Raw genomic sequence first — 23,840 nt, 5'->3', positions numbered from 1 at the left:
GGAACACATGAACTAATTGCCTAGTAAAAGAGAATTGATCATTGCTATTCATGGGAATGTAGATGAGTTCTTACTATAATTATGCACAGAATTCCATTCTTTTATGTTAATGAAAAGTAAATTGCATTCAGCTCTTTCATTTGATGAAATTTATTCTCATTCAATATTACAAGATATCATGTCTCAAGTATTTGTTCCCCTGGGGTCACAACTCAAAGGTATATCATGCCATCAGGGTTTGATGGCAAAAAAATGATCACTTGGTGTCTGAAAAAAAAGCAAGACACTCGAGTTTGAGTGGCCTTATCGTCTAAACAAGGCAATCAATTTCAATGCAACAAAAAGCATGCAAAAGAGAATTTATTTCTACATTGGATCATTTACTTTAAAAAAATTTCTGCCCCATAGTATTTCCTGTACTTATTTTTTTCTAAATAAAGTACCTGTTTTTTGCGTGTAAAATCAAGTTGCCCAACTTTGGATGCTTGGTATTCCCGTATTTTTTGTTCCAATAACTTGGAATTTTGATATAAGAAAGCCAGATCTATTATTAACAGTTTATAGATTAAAAAAGTATATATATCATGAAAATTTATTGGTACTGTTGTGTGCCATAGAATGTAAGTAATGCAAGTACGTAGATCATACACGTTAAATGGCAGCAGTATATTCAATATCGTTTGATATTTATTCTTGTGTCCAGCTCTGGTTGTCGCTTTTGCTCTGCCTAGCGAGGCAGGCCAAAACAAAGCAACAGAAAAGAGGAAGTCTCTCAAAGCCGTCCGCAGTTGCCATATCATGCATCGTGATGCATTGTACCCTGGCAGTTTATGAATCATCCACTGGTTGCTTAGGCAGAGTTGGTGGCAATCACAAGTGTCTTTTCCCCTCCCTCTCCTATGATGGAGCTGCCGGTATGCAATTAGAAACATCTATACATATAAATATTATACGATATTAACTTTATTAGTGATATTTAATGAAAATGTTATCAATACTAGTCTTAAACTCATTGTACAGCACACAACAGTACCAATCAACTTTCAATTGATCCATTGGTTTTGAAGTTAGCAAAGATTTGCGTTGTTTTCAACAAATATATCAATTTTCATGGTGTAAAAAATTTGTTTTCTGCAAATTGTCAACAATAGATCTGGCTTTCTGTTATCAAAATTCCAAGTTGCTGGAACATAAACTACGGGAATACCAAGTGCTCTAAGTTTTGCAACTTGATTTTACGCACAAAAACAGGCACTTTTTTTAGACAAAATTAAGTACAGGAAATACCATTGGACGGACATTTTTTTGAAGTATAGATCCAAAGTAGAAATAAATTTTCTTTTGTGTGCTTTTTATTGCATTGAAATTGATAACATTGTTTAAACGATAGAGCTCCTCAAACTTGGGCGTCTTTTTTACAGACAGTAGATGTCTGTCAAAAACCTTAATCTAACAAGAATCATACTGTCAAAAAATTTAGCGTACATGATTATGACCGCTGGTATATGGATCTGAAGTATTTAGAAGATGTTGGATATCATGAAATGGACCTGAACATGGTTGCAAAAAAAAGTATGCTGTGACTGCTCCTGTGACAGTGCTTGAGAGGGAAAGAGCCTTTCCTGCTGTATTTCACAAACATTTCTGAAGTTCTCAGACAGTCATGACCAACACAGAGAGTTGAATGCCAGCCATCAGGAGGCATTCGCCCAAGGGGCACCCCTTTGCAGGCGTGTATACCCACCACTGCCCACAGTCTTCTTTCTTTTGGAAGGGGTTGTTTGAGGCAATTAAGGCAGATAGTTGACCTCTTGGCTAGGAAGGTGGATGGCTGCAGAGGGGCACCACCTCAATCCAGCTGGGTTTGAACACGAGCTCAGGCAGTCATGGGTTCCGAATGGGGAGACTTAAGGTTTTACTTTTGTTTGCTAATTTCTAGTGTTATATGTAATGAAAACTCAATTGGCTGTATAGTATCTCCCACTTCCGGTCCACCTTACAAAAAGTAAAACACTGTGTTGGTGTTTGGGAAAGGGGAGAGTTTCACCGCAGGGACCAAACCCTTGCCTCTCAACTAGAATAGCTAAATGAGTTATAAATACTAGTACACACATGTACTAGCAACCAAAACAAGATCCTTTGTGATGGCTGTAGGGACCCAAAAGAAGGCGTCTTGGTTTACAACCCAGGATTCTTCACAGGGCTGGAGAGACCCTACTAAGGATGCCTGGTTGCATATTTATTTTCATGCCACCGAAAACTGCACATTTTGACCTTTTACATAGGGGATAATTTTAAACACTTTGACTTATACACGTGCACAAACATCCATGCCCTGGATAGGAGAAACCTACCCAGGCAGGACTTGAATCTGCGACCTCTTGTTCGGTAGGCAAGGACTTACCCCGCCATCGCCGAGGCCGGCGAATGTTGTATAGGTTGTTCTCCTGTCCCCTTCACTTTCAACACTGCTTTGGAAGTGCTTTTTTCCTTCAGCTTACTGAGGAGGGCCAATGTACAGTTGGTCAATGTAAACACACAAGCACTCTGAAAACAATCAAACACATTCACTCACCCGTAGATGGCTTCAACTTTTTAGGAGAAGTAAGATCATAGAAGGAGCATTGTCAAGATTCAGAAGAGGACGAGGAACAGATTGGATGCGCATTTTGGCTCACCATGTGGCCCTCTCCAGCAAACTGAAGGAAAAAAGCCCTTCCAACGCAAGGTCAAAAGTGGAGGGGATGGGAGGACAACTTACCTAAAATAGGAAAGGGAATGGAGGGTGAAAATGAAGAGGACCAATGTAAAAAACTGTGAGGGGGGAGTGTGCGTAGATGTAAAGGTCTGAAGAAGTTAAGAGGGAGGATATTGGATGGCACTGCTATAATTGGCCAACTGAGCAGTGGTATTCAATTAGCGGCCAATTGAGTTTTCCTTCTATATTGTATCTTTGAAGCCATTGAGCTTAATTCCCCCATTTTCCGACTTCTAGCGTATAAACCTTTCACCTTCTAGAATTTTCTTTGGGATTTTCCTTGAAGGGCATGCTTCCTTGAGTGTGTTAGATCTCAGGCATCACCCTTTGAAGTAAAGGGCCTATCCAAGGCTTTCCTCTGCCTTACCTCCCTTCCATCTGTCTTTCAATGATTGTTTTCATCAGACCATTTTGTCACATAATGTGGCCTATTAAGTTGTTTGCTCTTTTGTTCAAGGTTTTTCGAAGATTTCTCTCTTACTCTTCTAAAAAGTGTCATATTCCTCACCTGATCTATCAATTTGATCTTCATTATTCATCTGTAATACCACATTTTTAAATCTTCCAACAAGTCTCCATAAATTCAGGGGTAAGTATAATGGTTGTTTGGGAATGGCCCTTACCACTGGGGCAGTAAGACGTCATGACAGGTGCATTGAGGTATGCAGGTGTCCTGAGCTTAGAGGCCGATGTTATAAAGGTTTTTGGAAATGAATGATTGAGAAAAATGCTGGCTGACACAATTTGGCATGGGCTTTGTACTCCAAAATTGTATTTGTATTATTTGGAAAAGGCATCTTGCATCCCTTAAGAATTCTTACGTATTTTTATCTTATCAATATATACTGTACATATAAAAATAATTATTAGTACTATTTATTGTATCATTGTAAAGGAATTGGAATTGATCTTTCTCTTTCTGAAGTTTTCAAAGATGGCTTTACTTCGAAATTAAGTTAGTATAACTTTATGAGCAAATGTATAGGTGAAGTCTTCTTGGGAATTTTTCAATGGCTAACTTTACCTTCACAACATCAACTTGAAAGGTTGGCAATGCTGATCAACTTACCTAGTAGAATTCACAGTGAAATTTCACCCGAAATGTATGCTAATAAATTATGAAGTCTTGTATACATGTATGTTTTACAATAATGTTTACTGTGTGTTGATATTTTTACCTTTATGGGTAGTAATGGTCATTATATTCTGTTGTTTACATTTCTCAATTCCTAAGTCTATTCAGAAATAATCTATTAGTCTAATTAAGCAAAATAATGTTTAATTTCAAAGTTATAGCTATCTCTATGTTTGAGAATCAACAAATCCTAATGTGTGCATTTGGCTAGCTTTTTACCTAATTGTACCCTAAAGTTAGATGAAATTTGTTGCTTAGTCCAGCCCTCATATTTAAGACTAGTTTTGGCTGTTGTGGTGTAACATTTGTTCAATATTACCTACATGTAAATTTTCTCCACTTGCCATGCTCAGCTCTCTAATTTTTATGGCATAGAACCCAAAGATGTTGCAGTGAGTGTCTAGTTTTTTTGGTATGGCTCTATTTTATTAACTCTTTTTCAAACCCTTTTTAAAGTGATAAACGAAGCTCAATGTTGCTAGTCAAAATTCTGTTTCACACAATTCATTTCCTTATTCCAGTCTGCTAAGTTTTTCCTGCTATTTGCTATTTTGCTTTTTTTTTAGGCTTAGTGGAGCGTCACCCTTTCTGGGAGAAGATAAACAAGAAACATATTCCAATATTGTTGCTGGAAACTATTCATTTGATGATGAATATTTTGACCAAACCTCAGACCTTGCCAAAGATTTTATTGCTCAGCTTTTTGTTAAGGATCCCCGGTAAGATTTTTTTTCAAATTTTTTGATCTAAGAGGTACATCTCATTCTCTTGTTGGAAGGCTTATGTAACATTGCTAGGTTTCCTTGGATGTTTGCTATGCTCTATGCACATGAGGTTGACAGTGTGTAGAAAGCATTCTAGCATGGTACATAGCCCAAGTTGGGGCCTTCAACCTCTCAGATTTTTTTTGTGGCAACAGCCTTCAATGCATCTCCTTAGGAGGCAGTTTGCACTTACTTTTCTACCGAAAGTTGTGGAATGATATCAGGTTCTCATATCTGAAAATGGCTCCAAATGAGATAATATTAGTACTGCTGCCATAGCTCTAGAGTTTGAAAATTTTCAAAAAATCATGTGGATTTTGGAGACAAATTCCAATGGGGAACAAGCCATAATAGCTATGGCTTTTATGGTAAAAACCAATAATGAATTCAAATTTTACCATTATGCTTACACACAACTTTATTGCATAATTTATGACTTCCTGTTGCGTGGGTGGTGTGACCACTAATTACCAGTGCAGGCAACCCCCATATGACACAAGCCCCCATTAAGTAAATTTTTGAGTATGTAACTGATTCTGGGATAAACATTCTGGTCTCAATACCCTAGTATCCACGATTGGCAGGACCTAATATATCTATAGTGAATGCTAGTGGTACCTTTACAACTCAGTGGAACATAATTAACAGTGTCCGGCGATACCTTGTGGAAATGTTTGATCTCCATGAGGATAAACTATGAATGGTAAACTTCCAATGACACTACGTGTCAATACCGGGTCGGTATATAAATAAAATTGTGTGGGAGTTTACCATTCATAGTTTATCCTCATGGAACTCAGTGGAACATTTTGGACTGCTTAAATTTGCCTAAGTGGTGCCTATCCCTATTTTTTATAATTAGAGGCATTTTTATTTATTACTGTTTTGTTATTTGTATATTTTTGTGCACTAGTAACAGTATTATATATGTACTTGCGAGAGAAAATGCATTCCACTGCATTTTTACATGGCCCATCTTTTATAAATATTTCTATACGATGTGAAAGATTTAAGGAAAACTATCAAATGAGGAGTTCATGAGTAGATTCAGTGAAAAAGGATGCTGCATCCTTCAAGAGTTAAATTACACTTTGCAATAGTGAAAAAACTTTTTGCAATACAGTTAAACCTTGTTAATTCTAACACTGTTAATTCAAAATTCAGCCTAATTCTAAGATGCAGGCAGTCCCCATAAAATGAAATGAAAATAGAGTATGTGCACGATTTTGGGAAGTGATCTTTAAAAAAAAATTAAATCCTCAATTAGGCTAAATTCTGAGTGTGAGAATACGTAGTGAGGTACTTTTTAAGTGAAATATTAATTATTAAAATTTGCAAAATTAATGATGCGCTGAAACACTAGTCGGCCATATTCTCAGAGCTGTGACATCATTTTGTTTTGTGTTCTCAGGCATACCCTGCTCTTTAGGGTGAGCCCCTCTACAGCGTATACCAAGCTTGGAAAGAAGCCATGGAATGGCTTATGGACTAGATTAAACATGTGTGCATGCCATCATATACACCTTTTAATTCATTTATTTCTCAGTTACGCTGACAACAAGACTCTCTGTCAACTTTTCTACCTTGAACTAGGTACCTAATAGTTTTTCTCACACTTCAGTTCTTGGTTTTGTGTTCGTTTGCAGATTTATATTGACATTAAAATTAATAGAGGCACTTAAACAGTGATGATCATTGTTAATATTACCACTTAGTGAAAACTAAGTCACTAATTGTAAGTAACAGTACCCATACTATTAACTAAAAAATGGAAAATTAATTTTCGATAAAAAGTGATAGTTTGGGTATTCAAAATATTTGTAATTTTATGGCAAAAACAGTGATGCAAATATTTTCAAAATCTGATGTGAAATAAGCTCTATTACGTATCACAAGTCGGGACTAGTTTTTGGAAATGCATCGCACTTATGGATTCCTCGCTTAGTGAATAGTCATAACAAGATAGTTGTACCTTGAAAACCCATGAACTTATCCTGTGAAGAAATGTAAAATGAACCAATTTTTAAATTGTGCTAACAAATGCTTCAAGAAGCATATTAAAATGGAATGAATGAAAAGTAATCGTCTGATCTAACAATCAAACATTTTATTTCCAACCTGAGAGATTACCATCATAAGATCGTACATCCAGACCAAGTTTTCAATGACATTACTTTAAGATACACCTCACAAATGTTATTCATAAACCTCAACCAAGCAAATGTATAGCTGACTGACGTATCCTTATTAGCGAAATGAAAATAACTTTGGGATAATCACATCTCTGCTTTTGAATACATTAATTCTACGAAAGAACTAATACGTCGATAAAAAGTGCGTTTTGTTAAAGAAATGAAGGTCAGATTACTGGTTAGAGTGGACCAAAATGTTACTCCAGTTATTTGTGCTTACGTTTCAAACCTTAAATAGCTTAGAAGAAGAAGAACCGCACTTTTTATCGACGTTCCATTTTTCCGAACTGACGGTGGCTGGGTGGAAAATAGAAACTAGCGAATGAGAAACGCTGCCCCTTCCACCTCTCCGTTCCCCTCCATCCCCATCCCTTTTCCCCTCCGCTCCCCTCCATCCGGCCGATTGGCGTTGCCAGCCTTGGGAATAACGGTACTTTCGGGGGCGGCAGAACTAGGGCTGTGCGATCTCCAAAGATACAGCTTGGCAACACTGCTAGCTGGAGAGCAATGTGCACTGCACGGAGTTCGGAGAGAGACTGCAGGCTCCAACACACTTTCTCCTGTCGCTCTTCTGTGATTGGCTAGAAGAGTGGGTGGGTTTCGAGCACGCTCAAGGTCAGCCGCCGTCAGTTCAGAAAAATGGTATAGTCTGATCTGACGTATTTTTAATATGCTCCTGTTTGCTTTTCTTACTTATAAGCATCACGCCATCACATTGGTACCTCAGAGGTGAACATGGAAAAGATAGTGCGGGGTTTTTCGCTCCGAAGGGCGCGCTAAATTTAATGCCATGAGTGGGCATCCCACAGCATTTATATTTCAAATAGTAATCACATATCAAACCTAGAGAAACGCGTAATTTTGAAGGACAATACCTGGTTAATAGTGAACATCTGTTGAGTAATTTCCATTATGCTAAGGGTGTGATTTTTCAAAAATCATCTACCGACGCTATTATGAGGATTATTGCAGCTGAAAATTATATTGGTGTCAAAACCTGCAGTTTAAAAAATTGGAAGGAGTGTGTACATTGTTGGACTGAATGGTGGATAGAAAAAAATCGGAAATGCTTATAAGAGAAGAGTGCTGTAAGAGAGCTCAAGGGGAAGGAGCGTGCTCTCTCTGTCTTTCAAGCAACGAGGCTACGAGCAAAGGAGCAAGGGAAGAACACGTCCGATTTTGCATGTGATGTCGTTGCCGTCAAAGCAAAGGGGCAAAGGAGCAGCAATGAGATGTACGCAGTTTGCATTGCCTGAAGTTTCCAGTCTGTCTCATCTTGTTTGAATGCGCTCATGCTACGAAATGGTCCTATGTGGGCTTTGTTGAATAGTAGTAGCCTCGTTGTGGCTATAAATCTTTGGGTCAATAAATTAGAGCTTAAAAAACTTATATACTGTCAAATATGCATCGCATTAGGTCTCATTCTTTTTTGAACCTCACGTGTCTTACAATCATACAATTGCTGAAAGCTCGATATCGAGATATCTTCGAGCTCAGTGGGTAACTCACCTAGCATTTGGCCTCCAGAAACTGGGAGAATTGAACCTGGTAGATCGAAAATGGTCTGTTGGGGAGATGGGGTAGGGATGAAACACGTTTCCATTGTTTCCGTGTAACTTGATATTTTTCTTTGACGCAAGTGATTTATGGTCTGTGGCATCTGGGAAAGGAAAAAAAATGGCAGAGGTATTGGCTGATGGAGGGCTGAGTGTGGCTATGTGAAATCTACGATGTGGTTATTATCCTACGGCGCGAAGAGTGGATCGTAACCGGAGATTTTCAGATTTTTTCACCCGATCATTTTTGGCTCCCCACGTCGAACGATATCTTTTAACCACTCTAATCCGTGAATTTGATTTAGTCAGTCAACTTGCCTAAAACGCCGCGGTATGCACCAAATGCCTAGAGTCCTCTATGTTTTTCCAAGTCAAGTACCAACAACGTGTGTGCGACAGTGTATGGTGTGAAATTCAAAGTATTGGAAGTATTCGAGATCGTACTTTGAGCATAATTATTCGAGATCTCGAATATCGAATACTTTTAAGTATTTGAGGTACTCCAGTATTCGCGGATACTATTCGTGCATCTCTAGTTAAGACTACAAGTGAATACCTATGTATCTCTGAGTGCCATACATAAAGTGTAAATTTAGCTGAAAAAATGCCGCATAAAATTTTTAGTGTTGAAAGAGGAAATTTTGATAACTGTCAAAATTCCAGGCATACGTCTGCAACACCGCGCGATAGGATAAAAAAATAGCCGCACATTTTTTTTTCTTTAGCTTCGATGCTCAAAATAGGGGTGCGTCTCTTGCACGTGTGCGGCTCTTACACATGCTTATACGGTAATATACCAAAAAGCAAATATTGAAATTAAAATTATAATAATTTTCAATTTTGCGGAAGATCCACAGAGAAAAAATCATTCGCCTTGACCGGGATTCGAACCCGGATCCCCCGATTCCGGTCGAGTGCTTTAGCCAGTTAGGCTACCAAGGCATCATTCTTCCCTGTGGATATTTGCGGACACTACCGGACAAGGTGTTGCTGGTCTGCGGGGCATATGATGCCACTAGCAGTCCAAGTCGTGCGCACAGCGCCACAGCCGGAGAGCAGGCCCGGACATAGAACACATAGAGGTGTTCGCTCTTGACTAGTTTTAAAGTATACCGGGACTAGCCGCGGTGATAACTTTTACGGGAGTCACCCGCAATGCACAATCGATTAATAAACAATTGAAAATTTTCCTCATTTATTAATCCTTACCTGGGTTTCAATATAACAGCTTCATTTATCTTCAGGGTGCTCTTTAAAAAATGGATATCAGAATGGAAAGGAAAGTATTATGAGACATACAGGTGATATTAATTTTGAATGTTCTATTGCTTTGGTTTACGTAGATAAATGAATTTTGCCAAGGCCGTACTCTTTGCTGGGTAGTTAAGATGTATGGGTATGATAGAGGAACATACACATTTGAGAAAATAAAGGAGGGCAGAACACATATGAGCAAACTCATTCACCAAGCAGAATGCCAACTAACCAGACATTTCTGACATGTAGGTTTAGGGAGCCTTCACTCACTATAGTACCATGCTCACTTAAAAATTAAAATTCGGAAGAAAACAATTAAATCAGGTGCTTGTTCAATCTTTCTCTTGCAGATTTTCTGAGAGGAACTGTATAGGTCTCATGCTCACACACTCTCGGTTTTACCAAGTTTACACTTATGCCAGTGTCCATCAGTCAAACACATAATAATATTAAAATAAATAAAAATGAATACATGCTCACTCCTTTGCAGATTTGTTCTGAGGAACAGCTTCTGCATGGGTCTGACTGCTCACTCACACACTCAGGTTTGCAAAGTTTAAACTTACCCCATTGGCCGTTAATCAAACAAGTAATAAAATGAAAATACGATGAAATAATCATGCACTCATTCACTCCCTCACAGATTTACTCTGGGAAGCAGGTTCTGTGAAGGTCTCACAAATATACATTTTGTTTTTGTGTCACCTCTTTCGTTCCTGTGTCCAACTGGTCCTTCCTCCCTGAAGAATTCTGCCCCGACGTTATTACGAACAAAGTTATTGCAAAGTTCTCATTATTACGAATAAATCATTGGTCCTGACGAAAAGGCCTATCCAATCTACAGCAAAAGAAACGTTATAACGAAATTTTCGTTGTTACGAAATTACAAATCTCAGTCTGGGTCCTGACGGTTACAAAATAAAGTTTATTACGATGTTCCATGAAAAAGCAATGGCATTTAGGTGGATATGCACTATGCTACGTTATCATCATTGATCTACCTTTAAGTTCTTTTCTTTTACTCTGCCCAAGAGCGTCAATCATCGTTCTTTTTCCGATAGGAAATACTTCAAAATACACGCAACATCAAATGATAAGTTTCATTCATGTGGAATTATGGTGACCCACTCATTAATGCTCGTAAATTGGACGTACAGTTAGTCCTCTTCCTACGCACATTAGATTTACGAATTCTCAGAGGTACAAACATTCAAAAAATTAAAGCACGCCCGAAATTTCAAATTTGGCGCCTTTAGAGTTTGCTGGTGCGACATGACGTGGCATAGAGGAACTCGCACTTTGGGCGTAATCTGAACAAAGAATCATTTAATCTGGTGGGAAGTCCGGAACTGTTCAGTGTTTCGCCCATTCTTTCTTTCCGTGGACAGTGATTTTTTTTCGGCTCTGATTACATTGCAAGCTAGATCATTTCGTCACAATCGTGAGTCAACGCATGATTGTGATGCAGTGTTGCATTCTGCAGGATAACCAATCTCCTCGATGCCTTGTATGGGCTTATCAACTTACGTGCAAGGTTTCGGAACGCATCTTCTTCATATATCGAGGACTTTCACATAATTTAACCGCGTGTTTTATACACTGGACTCTGAAGGATATAGGCACAGGAGATTGAGAAGATAAGAAATTTTGACAAAATATATTTTTTTCTTTTGATGATTTCTATAAGAAACGTTTATACGAACTTCGTTATTACGAACATCCAGTTTTTCGGTCTCGCGAACTTCGTAATAATGGGGGTCTACTGTAAACTCAAGAAATCTTTGTATGATTTGTATGGGATAACTGAAATTATTTATCTACTCTCCTCCCCCCATGGTCAGGGTTGGTGGCAGTGATGAAGTGAATTGAGTGAAATTTATCAAATAACATTGACTTGGATGCCAACCCAACTCATTGGCCTTAGGGCACTGGGGCGGATTCAGCATGAAATTTGGGGTGGGAGGTTCATGACGTGTATCGTGGGAGTATGAAGTACCCCTTGTAACGTTTCAATTGATTTCACTTCGTTTTCACGTTACTTTCAAACATTTTATTTCACTTTTAAATAATACATACTCGGGAGCGAGGGAACACCCGTCCGCCATAACTATCACAATCCGACTCCCTCTTTTCTTCCTCTTCCCGCGCCGTCAACAATCCCAACAATTACCTCACTCCACCTCTGCTGCTTATTATTGCTTTTATTTCGTCACACCAACAACCAAAACAAACCACTCAAAATTAGGTGTTACATTTGCCCCATTGGAAAAGAAAATGGAATGACATGCAATTTTCTTTTTCAAAGCCTTCAAAAACAAAGTATTATGGGTTACGGGCGTGGCCCCAACGCCTTCAGTTTTGAACTTCCCCCTTTCCATCACACAAACACAGTTCACTCCACTTCACACACCGGCATTTCATTATTCCATCTGTCACACTTCTCTTACTTATCACTCCCCTTCTCCGTTCACTTTACTCATTCATTCATCACTGTCATCATTCATTCCAAGCATATAAATACCAACCATGCACTTAATAAACAATCAACAAACACTCCTGCAATCACCCATATCAAATTATTACACATGTATTTACCCTCACTTTTCTCCTGTCACATCACCCTTCCACCGTCTCTCCAGGGTGTAACCACTCTCGCCACCTATCTAATTGCCCCATTTTAAATTTTACTCTCCTCCTTTTCTCCTTCCTCCTTCTTCTCTCCACCCGACCTTCGTCCCTTCTTACGTTACCTTCACGTATCCTAAATATTCTCGCGATCCTCTCAGAGTCACCTTCTCCCGCCGATCCAAGCTCGATTATGTGACTGCTTCCTTCCGCCATCATGGAATTGACAAGGTGCTGTCGCTCCGGTTGGCGCGCCTCCGCTACATTGTTTAGTGCAGGCCGCTGATCAGCTGATCTCTCGCCCGGCTGGTGAAAGTATCCATCGCCAAGAAAGTCATTGTCTCGTCGTCCCTCTTTCTGCTGGCTCGACGCCTGCCACTCCTGCTGCTGCGACTTCCTCGAGTCCCATCCGTGCTGCTGGTTGTGCTGGAACGCGCCTCCCGACGTCCTCCACGCACTCTCCTCACGGGGTCCCGATGTATGCCTCCCATCGAACGTCGGTACCTTCAACTGTACCGCGGATGTCATTGTGACGCCGGGTCTCGCGTCTTTCTCACGCACGATGCGTTGGACTGCTTCCTCATCTAGCCCAGCTGCCTTTGTGGTGGATTCTTGTCCTATCTCGTCCGCCATCTTCCCGGGCACGTCCTCCGCTTGTTTTTCCTTTCTCCCCTTACATTCTCGCCGAAACGCCGCTAACCCTTCGTTGATGCTCTTCATTGTCTCCTCCAACTTTTTGTCCCTTTCTTCTTGTTTGCTATCCTGCCTCTCCAGTTCTGCCTTTAACTGACTATCTCGCCTCTCCTGGTCTTCTAGCATCTGTCTTAGTAGCACCCGTAGGTCACTGTATCCTTGGTCCTGCGTCTCCATCTCAAACTCATGTATCTCTATATCTACCCCTTCTTTTATCAAAAGCGGTTTTAAACGTTCCTGCAACTCAAATTTCGCCCCTTGGGTCGTCGATCCCCGATCCCTCAACAAACTTTGTAAATCCGCCTTTTTCAGTTCGTAAAATTTTTTCACTCCCGCCATCTTGAATTCCCGCTCTCTACGACGCGACTCGTTCTTCAAGGCGTTCCGTGGTCTCGATCCTTTCGAGAAGTCGTGCCCTACACGTTGCGGGGCCAAAATGTAACGTTTCAATTGATTTCACTTCGTTTTCACGTTACTTTCAAACATTTTATTTCACTTTTAAATAATACATACTCGGGAGCGAGGGAACACCCGTCCGCCATAACTATCACAATCCGACTCCCTCTTTTCTTCCTCTTCCCGCGCCGTCAACAATCCCAACAATTACCTCACTCCACCTCTGCTGCTTATTATTGCTTTTATTTCGTCACACCAACAACCAAAACAAACCACTCAAAATTAGGTGTTACACCCTGGTAGAGAGGGGCATTCTCCAGTCTAAATATTTTTTTCAACACCCATTATTTTATGCATTTTGGAACCTAAAATTTCATTTTTTATTAATACTAACAGATGTTTTTAAACTGTTTTAGACATTTAAGAGCACTAAACAATGGAGAAGAAATATATAGCCAACTTTAAGTTAAAAATAATTACGAGGTATTAATGTTTCATGCAACTGAAAATGTGAAAATAATTCATTAGAAAAGGTTTACAGTGGATATAAGCACAAATGAGAATACAAAAACTATTAAATTTAAAAAATTTAAAAATTTTGGTGGAGGTCATGGCCCCTATGACCCCCTCTAAATTCACCACTTCCTTATTACTCTCTCTCCTAACTATGTGTGTGGGCATAATTGCGCAGCATTTCTGAGTTTTGCCACCCCCACCACATGCTATTGGCAATCAGAATACCAGTTTTGTAGATATTTATTTTTCCTTAATTGTCTTTCTGTATTTCCACCTAAGCCCACCGGCAGTTGTATTTTATTTTTAGCTAAATCATTTTTTATGTCAGAAATTACTCTGCAGAATAAGCAGTAAGCGAGATCCTCCCTCAATACTCACAGTAAATGAGCGAGTTTTGTGAGTAATACTGTAAATTTATTTAAAGTTCTCTTATATTTGTTGAGTACTACAGATTAATTTGATCTTTTAGAAATGGTGTGGGCTCTAAATAAACATTTATTAAGCTTAAAAGAAACTTCCAAGTAATATGTGACCTTATGTCATTTTTTCAACGAATAATATTGGTATGTCTATGTAGTGGATGTGAAGGAATTTCAGAACTGGCAGTCATTAGCTACCTATAGATATCATTGTTTTTATGTATTTCTCATAGTACCTTTGTACTTAATTGTTTTTATTTCCTTTCAGAAAACGTGCCTCTGTTGTGGAATGCCTGCAACACCCTTGGATTCAGGTAATTTTTTTATTTTTAATGTCTCTCACTTAAGTTTTTTACATGTCATTTCATTAACTTGTGTATGTACCATTTCTTGTGTGTGCACTATCAGTTAGAATTCATTAAATGATTACTAAGCAATCATATTGACATTAGGGCTATGATTATGATTTTTCCCTGTGGGCACAGTTTGAAATATTAGTTGTGGCAGGCATTTTTTGGCCATTTTTATAGCTGCACTTAACATCAGTGAGGTTAAGGTGACGTGCTGGTGAAGCACAGTTTTCCACATCAAGCAGACTGTGGATATTAATTAATGTGGATAACTTGTAGTATAGGCTGTAGAGTGCCCATAGCAAAACCAAATTAATTAGGTTCATCCCACTGCTCTGATAGTATTAATCTTTGCATTTGCAACATTTCCACCAACCCTTGAATAACCTCTGTCTTTAGTTTTCTTTGTCTAGTAAGTGCTTATTATACTATAAATTTAGTTATTGGCATAGCTACTTACTTTCAAGTTGATGATAAAATATCATCTTGGTGGGTCCTAGACAAGAGTTTGCTGGCCACTTAGGTAATTTATCCAATCAGAGTAAACCCTCAAGTTACCTACATTTCTGCCCCATTTAGAATACAAAACTGAATCAAAATTGTAAATGGGTGCTAATTTCTCTCAAGATGTATGTTCATAGTAATTGCTGTACCTTCAGTAGGCCATTGAGTTGGCATTTGGTTTGTACGTTAGCAAAAACAACCACCTCCTGTTATTTTGTTCTGGATTGTATGGATTCAAGTCAAACGTTGTTAATGTTCACTCTTTTAATTTAAAAAGGTCTTTACATAGCTTTTTATCCATCAATACGTAATGTGTATTCTAATCTCTGAAAAATTAACCTTGGTGGAATTAATAAATTCTAATGGAAAATTAAATTTAACTCAGAAATTTGAATATTAAAAAAAATGTGACGATGGCAGAGTTAGCATACACTTCCTGGAATTTGCAGGCTGCAAAAGGGTTAGAGCCGCTTTAAGAGTCAAATTGGAGCCTTTGATGGCTGAAGAGGATAGAAGGGATGGACAGCAGAGGTTGTTTTTGGGTGGCCCATCATGATGATGCAGACATTGATGCGAAGGAGTGAATGAAAAAGAGTTGGTGAATTAAGTGAATATGAAATAAATGAATATACTTTTGCGTGTTTGTGGAAGTGATGGGTACTATTGTGATGGATGAACATGTGTGAACATTGTGATAAAGAGTTTACAATTAGCTGTGAGCAGAATTCTCAGAGAAACAACATAGATGTCATTCAAGAAATGAAAAATTTATGACCAAAGTATTACCCTTGGTACTTATGGAAGTTGGTATTTGAAGAGTAGTTTTGTGACACTATTTCAGTGGATAGAGACTTATTGCTTGTTAAAGATAAGTTGGTGGGCAATTTTTTAAAGAATAGTTTTTCATGTGATGTTGGTGAGAATATACTAATGTTAAATGGCTTTAGTGTCCAACCTTTAGTCAGAATGAATGCATCAGAAAAAGTGCCTGACTCATTAGTTGCCCCTAGGTCAAATGTCAATGATGATTGCATGGTGACTGTGATGCTGGAAATGGGATTTCCCTGAGCACTTTAAAAATGTGTAGTTTAGCAGGTTTTTATACTATTTGATAGTATTTTTTCCTCTCTCTGGCCTTTCACTGCATGCATTGGCTTTATCAGACTACATATTTACCCTTTTTCAGTAGGCATGTGTAGGTGAAAAGTTAGAGATTTTCATTTTTGTCTCATCAGTGTGGATGGTTGTGGATTATTTGTCAATGAATGGATTTCCATGGGTTTTGATGACAAATGTCATATATGTCAAAATTGGTCTAAATTTTTGGTTTGTTTGGTTTATATCTTACAGAATTTGTGCTATTTTCTTCTAAATTTTTTTACGTGCACTCCTATCTCATTTGCCCATTTTAATTAATGAGGGTAAGTAGAATGAGCTTTGGAAGGTTCACTCCCACAGTTAGCTGCAGCCTCCTTGTTAATAGTGGTATACCACTGACAGGTGACCAGGGTGGACATTGATTATATTGGGCTTGAAGACAGGAGTCCAATGAATTTGAAATTACTTCCCATTTTCTGTTGATTAAATTTGTATAATCGTCTCCAAATAATATGAAGTAATTCTTTTTAGTTGTGGACTTACGAATATGGAGATAGTAAAGCTTCGTCCAGAAGGCTGCAGTTAGCTGGTCATGTGTGCCTATCCTGAAAAGAACTTTAGATCTTTAGGTATCTTCGTACTTTGGAAATGATAGTACCTAAATATTCTCTTTTTCCCTCTTTTAATAAAATTGTTCGCTCAATTTTAGTTAATGCACTCTTGAATCCCTTGGAGAATGCTGACTTTTTGAACTTAGTCAGTCTTCAATAATCCCGCATACTACTGTCAATGGACCTGCCGACCCCCTGGAGTTCAATTTATATCTAGGAAATAAGTGCATTAGTTTGGACTAGTTTAATAGGGTTCTCTTTTGGATGATGATAGATCAAAGGGCTCTGTTAGTAAATGTAGGATTCTTGAAGATTGAGAAATTATAAAAGAAAATTTTTAATCGTTCATCAGACTTAGGTGTTTTTGAGTTTTCAGGAAGAATTTCATGCCTAAGGAAATGATTGTGTAAAAGGAAAATATGTAATACTGGAGGCTGAGATGACAGTGGATGCTTCACAGACACTTGAAATAAAGGGAATGCATTGTGTTTATATGAGCCAGGCACTGCTTTGTAAGTTCTTGTAAAGAACAGTTATTCATTAATGATAAAATGTCCTGTTGGAATAATTATGGGTATATTTCAGCAAATGAATCAATAGATGCTTCGGTTGTGGAGAATGGGATTTGAGCCGATTAAATTTCTCTGGCATTAAGGGAGAACAGTATTAAGGATATTATTTGTTCACCAAAAGACTAAATAAGGCAGTGAAAGAATGGCTAGGCTTTCTGGATGAACATCCAACTCCTGATTTGATGGGGCTAAAGTTACCTGATTCAGTATGAAGTTGGGTTTAATTAGATAAAGTAGTTTTAGTTATATATGTATGTATTTAATGATTCCATGAATTTTATGATAGTTGTGTACAGTAATGAGGAAACATAATTATTGCAGATACATATGTGTATTTTCATTTGAATGATGATATTCTGTGATATTGTTGGCTGAGTATGTACAACAGAATAAAGGCTCGTGCTTTAAATTTTTGAGGCAATGGAGAGAATAGGATATAGGTAAAATGCATTAAAATGAAGATGATTTTTTAAAATAAGAAGTTGGTTAGGATAAACAAGTGAGCAATGAAGGGTGTCAGGGAAATAATTGGTCGAGTGAAACTAGACCTTTTGCTGGTATTAAGAGGAAGTCTAATGTCATAAGATAATGCTGTGAAAATTGTTGTGCTTTCAAGGTATAATGAAAATGCATGTTTGATATAATTCTTAACCTTCCATTATCTCATGTTACTTTTACCATTTTTGTAGTTGTTAATTTTCTTGAAAGTTATTCTTTTTCCTTAACACTGTTGATTCAACATAAAAAATTTTGCTAGGCTTATGCATATTATATAAAGTTGAGTAAGTAACACTTTTGAGGACTTATGTTTGATGTGGTGCATAATTAATGATGAAGAAAACTGTGTTTTTATTTTCAACCTTGTGATGTTATATCAATGTGCCTCCTGTAATATATTTTTTATTTGAATGTATGGTATACTTACGTGTATGAATGAGAATTTTTTTCTTTTTGTGAGCTAATCAGTAAATATGTATTGTCAAATGCCTTTATTTCCACAGATAAGGAACATATCAAACTTCTCTGCTTTTAAAAATATTGATTTATGCCGTGTAATATTTGTTAAATGCTAAAAATTATGCATTAGTATCATTATAAGTTCAAGTGGTAGATAAATAATATTTTATAATTAAAATTTTGTATCAAGTTATTATTATTATTACCTCAGTGAAGGCTAACCTTGTCACCATCAGCCAAAATGGCTAGCGTAGTATTATTAGATTTTGCTTAGCTTGAGCTTCTTTTGTTTGAAATTTTGTTCAGAAATTATTTTGGCATTCTCTTGTACTGATGCTTTTTACGTTAAGTGATAAATTGAGGGGACTCCTGGATTCTTAGGACTAATACATATTGTGCTCCAGGGTAGAGTCATTAATTAAAAAATTACTTTGCCATTGTCTCTATATTTTTTGTAAGACTTACTCATAATTTGTAATATGAAGTGTTCACGAAATACGTGACAGTATATTCTGTTTGTGAGGTGAGATGAGACAATAGAGGTCTGTGTTACAAGGATTTTTGAAAGATTCATAATGAGGCATAACTGAGACATACTCAACGGTTCTTTGGTCGTATGTACTTAGCACATTATTGTATACTAGTGGGAGATGTGTTAAAGTGTTGGGAAAATTTTATATTACTTATCTTTACTGCTATTTTAAGTATGAAATTGGATGCTAGGTGTAGAGTAACTCCATTTTATTCCTGGGATCCGTCAAATGTAATCGGTCAAGATTTAAGCCATAGTTTGTGTTGTCGCTAAGAGTGGCTCATTTTGGCAATTCTTTTTTCTTGGTGCAAATTGTAATACCTATCAGAAGCTGCCATCATGTATCAATACAAGAAATCATTGCACTATCTTGGTCTTATGGGTGAAGCTTAGTCGAGTTGTCACTGTTCACATACCTAGCTGACGTTTCAGAGGTTATGCAGCACTCCATCTTCTCCATCTGGGCTCACCAAGTAATCAACTGATGAGTGACAACTCGTTCTGGCTTCACCTGGAAGACCAAGATAATGGAGTGATTAATTTTCACTGTAAAAGCCTGCCTTTTAGAATACAAGAGATGTGCTTTTTTCCAAACTGATTGGTCTGAATTTTTGCCTATTTGTTTTAAAATTCATAGAATAAACAAAAAAAAATTTAATTTATATTTTTCGTTCAGAGTGACCATATTTTAAGGTAAGCAGTCTCCAGTTATATTGAATATTGGCTTTATAAGCTCTGTATGCCAACTATATGGACATTTTTCAGTGATTGGAAGACTTAATGCCCTACAAAGTTATTATTATATGCAATAAGCGACCCAAAGACTGCATTTTATCCAGTCAGTACGGTACAGAAGTCATGGCATAAAATTGTTGGTATCAGTAAAAAAGACAGGGAAGTTATTTGAATACATATTTCAGTGCTGGCTAGCTTACTTCATGTGTGATTCAATTTCAGTATCCATTGTGGCAGATTCAAGTAACTACGCCATATATTCGACTTATCTTGATGACTTTTTGCCATGACTCTTGCAGTATTAGTCTGAAAATGCCTTCATCATGTTTATTGGAGGAGAAGAACATAGATAGGTCAAGGTGTTGTGGGTTTCCTGGCTGCATAGATGAGTCGTATTGAGTCATTTAATCATTGAAAAGTGGACAAATATCTGCTATGTTGAGGTTTTAATTCCAATTAATTTTACGAAGGATGTGTCGATATCTATAAACGTGGTCACTATGTCAAAAAATTGTGCCCTAGTTCAAAGCTTGTAATTACATGATGAGTCTTAAGAGTTAATTAATTAGAATGCAAAATAGAAGACCTGTTCTTATGTAAAGACCTGCTGAAGGAATAGTTGAGTGAAGAACTGCTTCAAACCAATTATGGGATCACTGAGTTTGGGTTATGATATAGATGAAAAAAGTATTTATTTTTTAAATGGAAGCAGCAGTACCTGGTTGTGTAGGAGAAAAACTGCAAATTCAGTTGAACCTCTTCATTCTCCCGAAGAATTTCTCCCCAAGAAGAACAAAAATTTTAATTGATTACAAAAATATAATTTAAAAAATTATCCATGAAGCATAGTCTGATAACAAAAGTGGTATTAAAATATTTAGTCAATATATGAAGAGGAGAATGATGCACGTTATCAAGAAACATGTGGAAAAATATGTGATAGACCCTTTGAATACTAAAGGCCTTGAGGAAAAAAAAATTTTTTTTTATTTAGGAAACTTCTATCGTAAAGCAAATTCTATCATTATGCAGCATCTGCATTATTTCCGGACGAGGAATCAATTTAAACTGCACCAGTGCATTGAAATGCTGCTGTTAAAAGTGTGTTTTGTTAGTTAATGAGATTTAGAATTACATCGTTGATGACCTATTGTGCCAGTGGAAACAAAATCAGCAAAGTTTGAAAAGCCTGCCCAAATCAGCTGAGATGGTATGCTGTTTATCGTCATTGTAAGTTAAACCCATTGTAAAGTGGGGTTACTGCCGTACTTGGATTCCAGTGATTTTATCTATTCATCCCCATGGAGAAGTGATTTAGCTCCATGTACCCTGCTGCTGACGAAGATCTTCAAAATGCTGCAACAGGTTGGCTATTTTCTTAGGGTTCAAAGTAGTAGGAAGAATGAATTTTGAATTTAAATTCTCTGTTGTGTGCATAAATTACGTGTGAAAAATAAAGAAATTTTTGGTGCCTTGGATAGTGAAATATTTCTATCTACTCTCATTTTATTTTATTAGCTAAGTAGAGATTGATCCCTGGCAACCCTCTAATGTCTTCTCCACAAGCCTGTCAGATATCTCAGGGTTCAGTGAAGATCATTGAAATACCTATAATTAGATCTCAAAACTCCCTCGTAGTGATCTCTCTGGGGTATCGATATTGGTATGACTCTGGAATGAATAGAATTGTGAATTTATGTAACAGATTATCGGTGGTATAGGTTTTCAAAGCAAAAAAAATGTGTCAATTATGTCATGGGTGTGGTAGTGGACTGGATAGTTAACAATATTTCAATTGTGAGATTCCTTATCATTACTGTCCAAAGTGATTGCAGTTATGGAATGTTCAATGAATGGCTTGATAAACTAATCTTCTGTAGATTTGAGAGATTGTCTTTCAAACCAGTAAGTTGTCTGAATGAGATATGCAAATAAGTGAAATGTATGGTATGTGGATTCAGTGGGAGTGAATTTTCTGGTGACTAATTTATGTTGACAATGCAGAGAAATTAAGCGAGTTTTTTCTTTTGCATCTTCTTACAAAATTAGACATATAATGACATACATTTTTACTAAGGTTATTGTAATTTTTTCCATGCAGTGAAGAGAGAACCAGTTTGATTGCCCGTCAGATAGTATATACCTTAATCGCTCAATCAAACGATTTAGTGGCGATTTTCTGAAATTGATTTATCAAAGGGAAACAATTAGCGGTGAAGATAATAGCAAACGCCGCCGATAACATGTGCATCACTTAAGTGTTTCGCTGATTAAGGCTTTTTTCCGATTCCCACAGATTTTTGCCGCGGATATCATCTCGCATCGAAACGGAGAAGGACGGGGCTGCATTAACTGCGTTGACTCAGATTCCGCGTTCATAAGATGTGATAAGACATTCGTATTCTGATTGCTTTGATCTCTTGACTGTGATTGTTCAGGGTTTGAGCGTGATAGGTATTGTGGTACGTACCGAAGCTGCTGGTTTTGTAGTCCAACCTTGTTTCTGCTTCAACTTTGGCAGGAAACTGCGGCCCACCTCGACGGCGAAAAAAAACTGGAGACCCTGCGCGACGCGTCAAGACTTACGTGAGCAGCTCGTTAACGGTAGCCGTACACAATTCTACGCACGTTCGTATGCGATGCGGAAGTAAGGGCGGATTCCGATTTCATGGCTCAGCTGACCGAAAAATCATGCAGGGTTATTCTTGGTGGAACGCATTCGCTTAACTTTTCGTGCATCGGTGAATTCAAAAGCACGTGCGCCCAGGCAATCAGTAATTTAAAGGCTGCATGAGAAAACCTGCTTTGCGTCCTTCTTTACCGTGGATTTAAAAATAATCGAAATATTTGACGCGTCGTCACGTTACGGCACATGCCGTGAGATACCCGATACGTGCTTCTAATCCAAATTTTAGCCGCGAGCTGTTCCCCGGCGTATTTCTCCATCGCGTGTGACAGTCATATAGTTTGTGTGGTGCTCAGTCTGTTTTTATTTTAATCCATGCGATAATGAGACATATGCGTGCACATTAATCTACCACAAATTGCGCCCGGGATTAAGAACTACTTTTTAAATAAGGTAGTCCATAAATTCTGCGGGAAACTCTGCATGTGTCGTCGTGTTCACGCTGAAGTAAGTCGCCTACGACTGTGGGGCACGGTATCATGCATTCAGCGCTCTGTTTCGTGTAGCACTTTCCCGTTACTTATTGTTCAGCTTTGCGACAAACGTGCCTTGAAAAAACCTGATCATACAAGTCGAATATAACCATTCGTCGCCAATACAAAAATGATGTAAACAGTGAATTTCCGAGTATCACCTTTCCTTGCGAACGGCCGATCTCTTGTAAGTTGCGGGGTCCCAGGAAGATGCCGACCCCATGCCTTGGGAGTTGCCTACATCTAGGCACTCCATATCGCTTTTTTTTCTATTGTGAGTGATTAACAACAGTGGATGTCAATGTTTATCTGGAAATCTAAGAATACCCAATTGCTTATATTAAACTGTTATTATATATGTTAAAATATCTTAACCATCTGTATCAGGTTTCCAAGAAAGTGGGTGAAAAAATCTTTTTACCAAAATTTCTATGCTGTAGTATCATATCATGTACAGTTTTTTTATAAACATCCTTATGTAGTGTAGTGATTATTTTTAAGAAGCCAATGGCCTAGAACACCCACTTCACATTCCTTAAGCTTGTACACTTGTTATTAATGAGAAAACTGTGCCGTATTTAAGAGCTTTATGTAGATAATGAGGCCTTAGAGTGGTCTACTATCCGCAGAGCATGTAAGATTTTGTCAAAGTTTCTGCAAGAAGGGCATTTCTTCCCATTCTATTGCTGATCAGCGTTAGCTGCTGCTAACACTGGCAAGCCATTACAAGGTAATGCAAAAATATTTGCAAGAGGTGCTAATTTCTTTGCTATCGTAGTTAGTGACTAATCAAAGTAGGAATAAATGCCCTTGATTGGAGGAGTGTAGGTTGCTTGTTCCAGCCTTGAATCCATGAAAATTGTCGATTTTTCCTCTTTGAATGGGGAATTAGACTTGATTATTCAGAGAATTGCATTAACTTGTGACTTTGCATACAGTCATGAACATGGTTGCAAAGATATAAATATTTTAGGTAGAAATACCCTGTGGAAGCATATGGTAGGGTAGGAA

The 23,840-nt window shown here is 37.8% G+C and overlaps 1 protein-coding gene across 4 annotated transcripts in view; it reads left to right on the top strand.

The window, feature by feature from the left end:
- LOC124166413 (death-associated protein kinase 1-like) overlaps nucleotides 1-23,840 on the top strand; it is a 92,894-nt gene that overhangs the window by 1,918 nt on the left and 67,136 nt on the right. For 3 of the 4 annotated variants that reach the window (XM_046543942.1, XM_046543944.1, XM_046543943.1), the window contains 2 exons: nucleotides 4,460-4,612; nucleotides 14,580-14,625. In XM_046543942.1, the coding sequence (XP_046399898.1) occupies nucleotides 4,460-4,612; nucleotides 14,580-14,625 (199 nt within the window). The remainder of the gene's footprint in view (nucleotides 1-4,459; nucleotides 4,613-14,579; nucleotides 14,626-23,840) is intronic. The other variant, XM_046543945.1, reaches the window with a different exon arrangement.

The sequence above is a fragment of the Ischnura elegans genome, chromosome 10 (assembly GCF_921293095.1).
Source record: "Ischnura elegans chromosome 10, ioIscEleg1.1, whole genome shotgun sequence".
In the NCBI taxonomy this organism is placed as follows: Eukaryota; Metazoa; Arthropoda; class Insecta; order Odonata; family Coenagrionidae; genus Ischnura; species Ischnura elegans.
The sequence above is the reverse complement of the archived record's forward strand: the minus strand, read 5'-3'. Positions and strand labels throughout refer to the sequence as shown.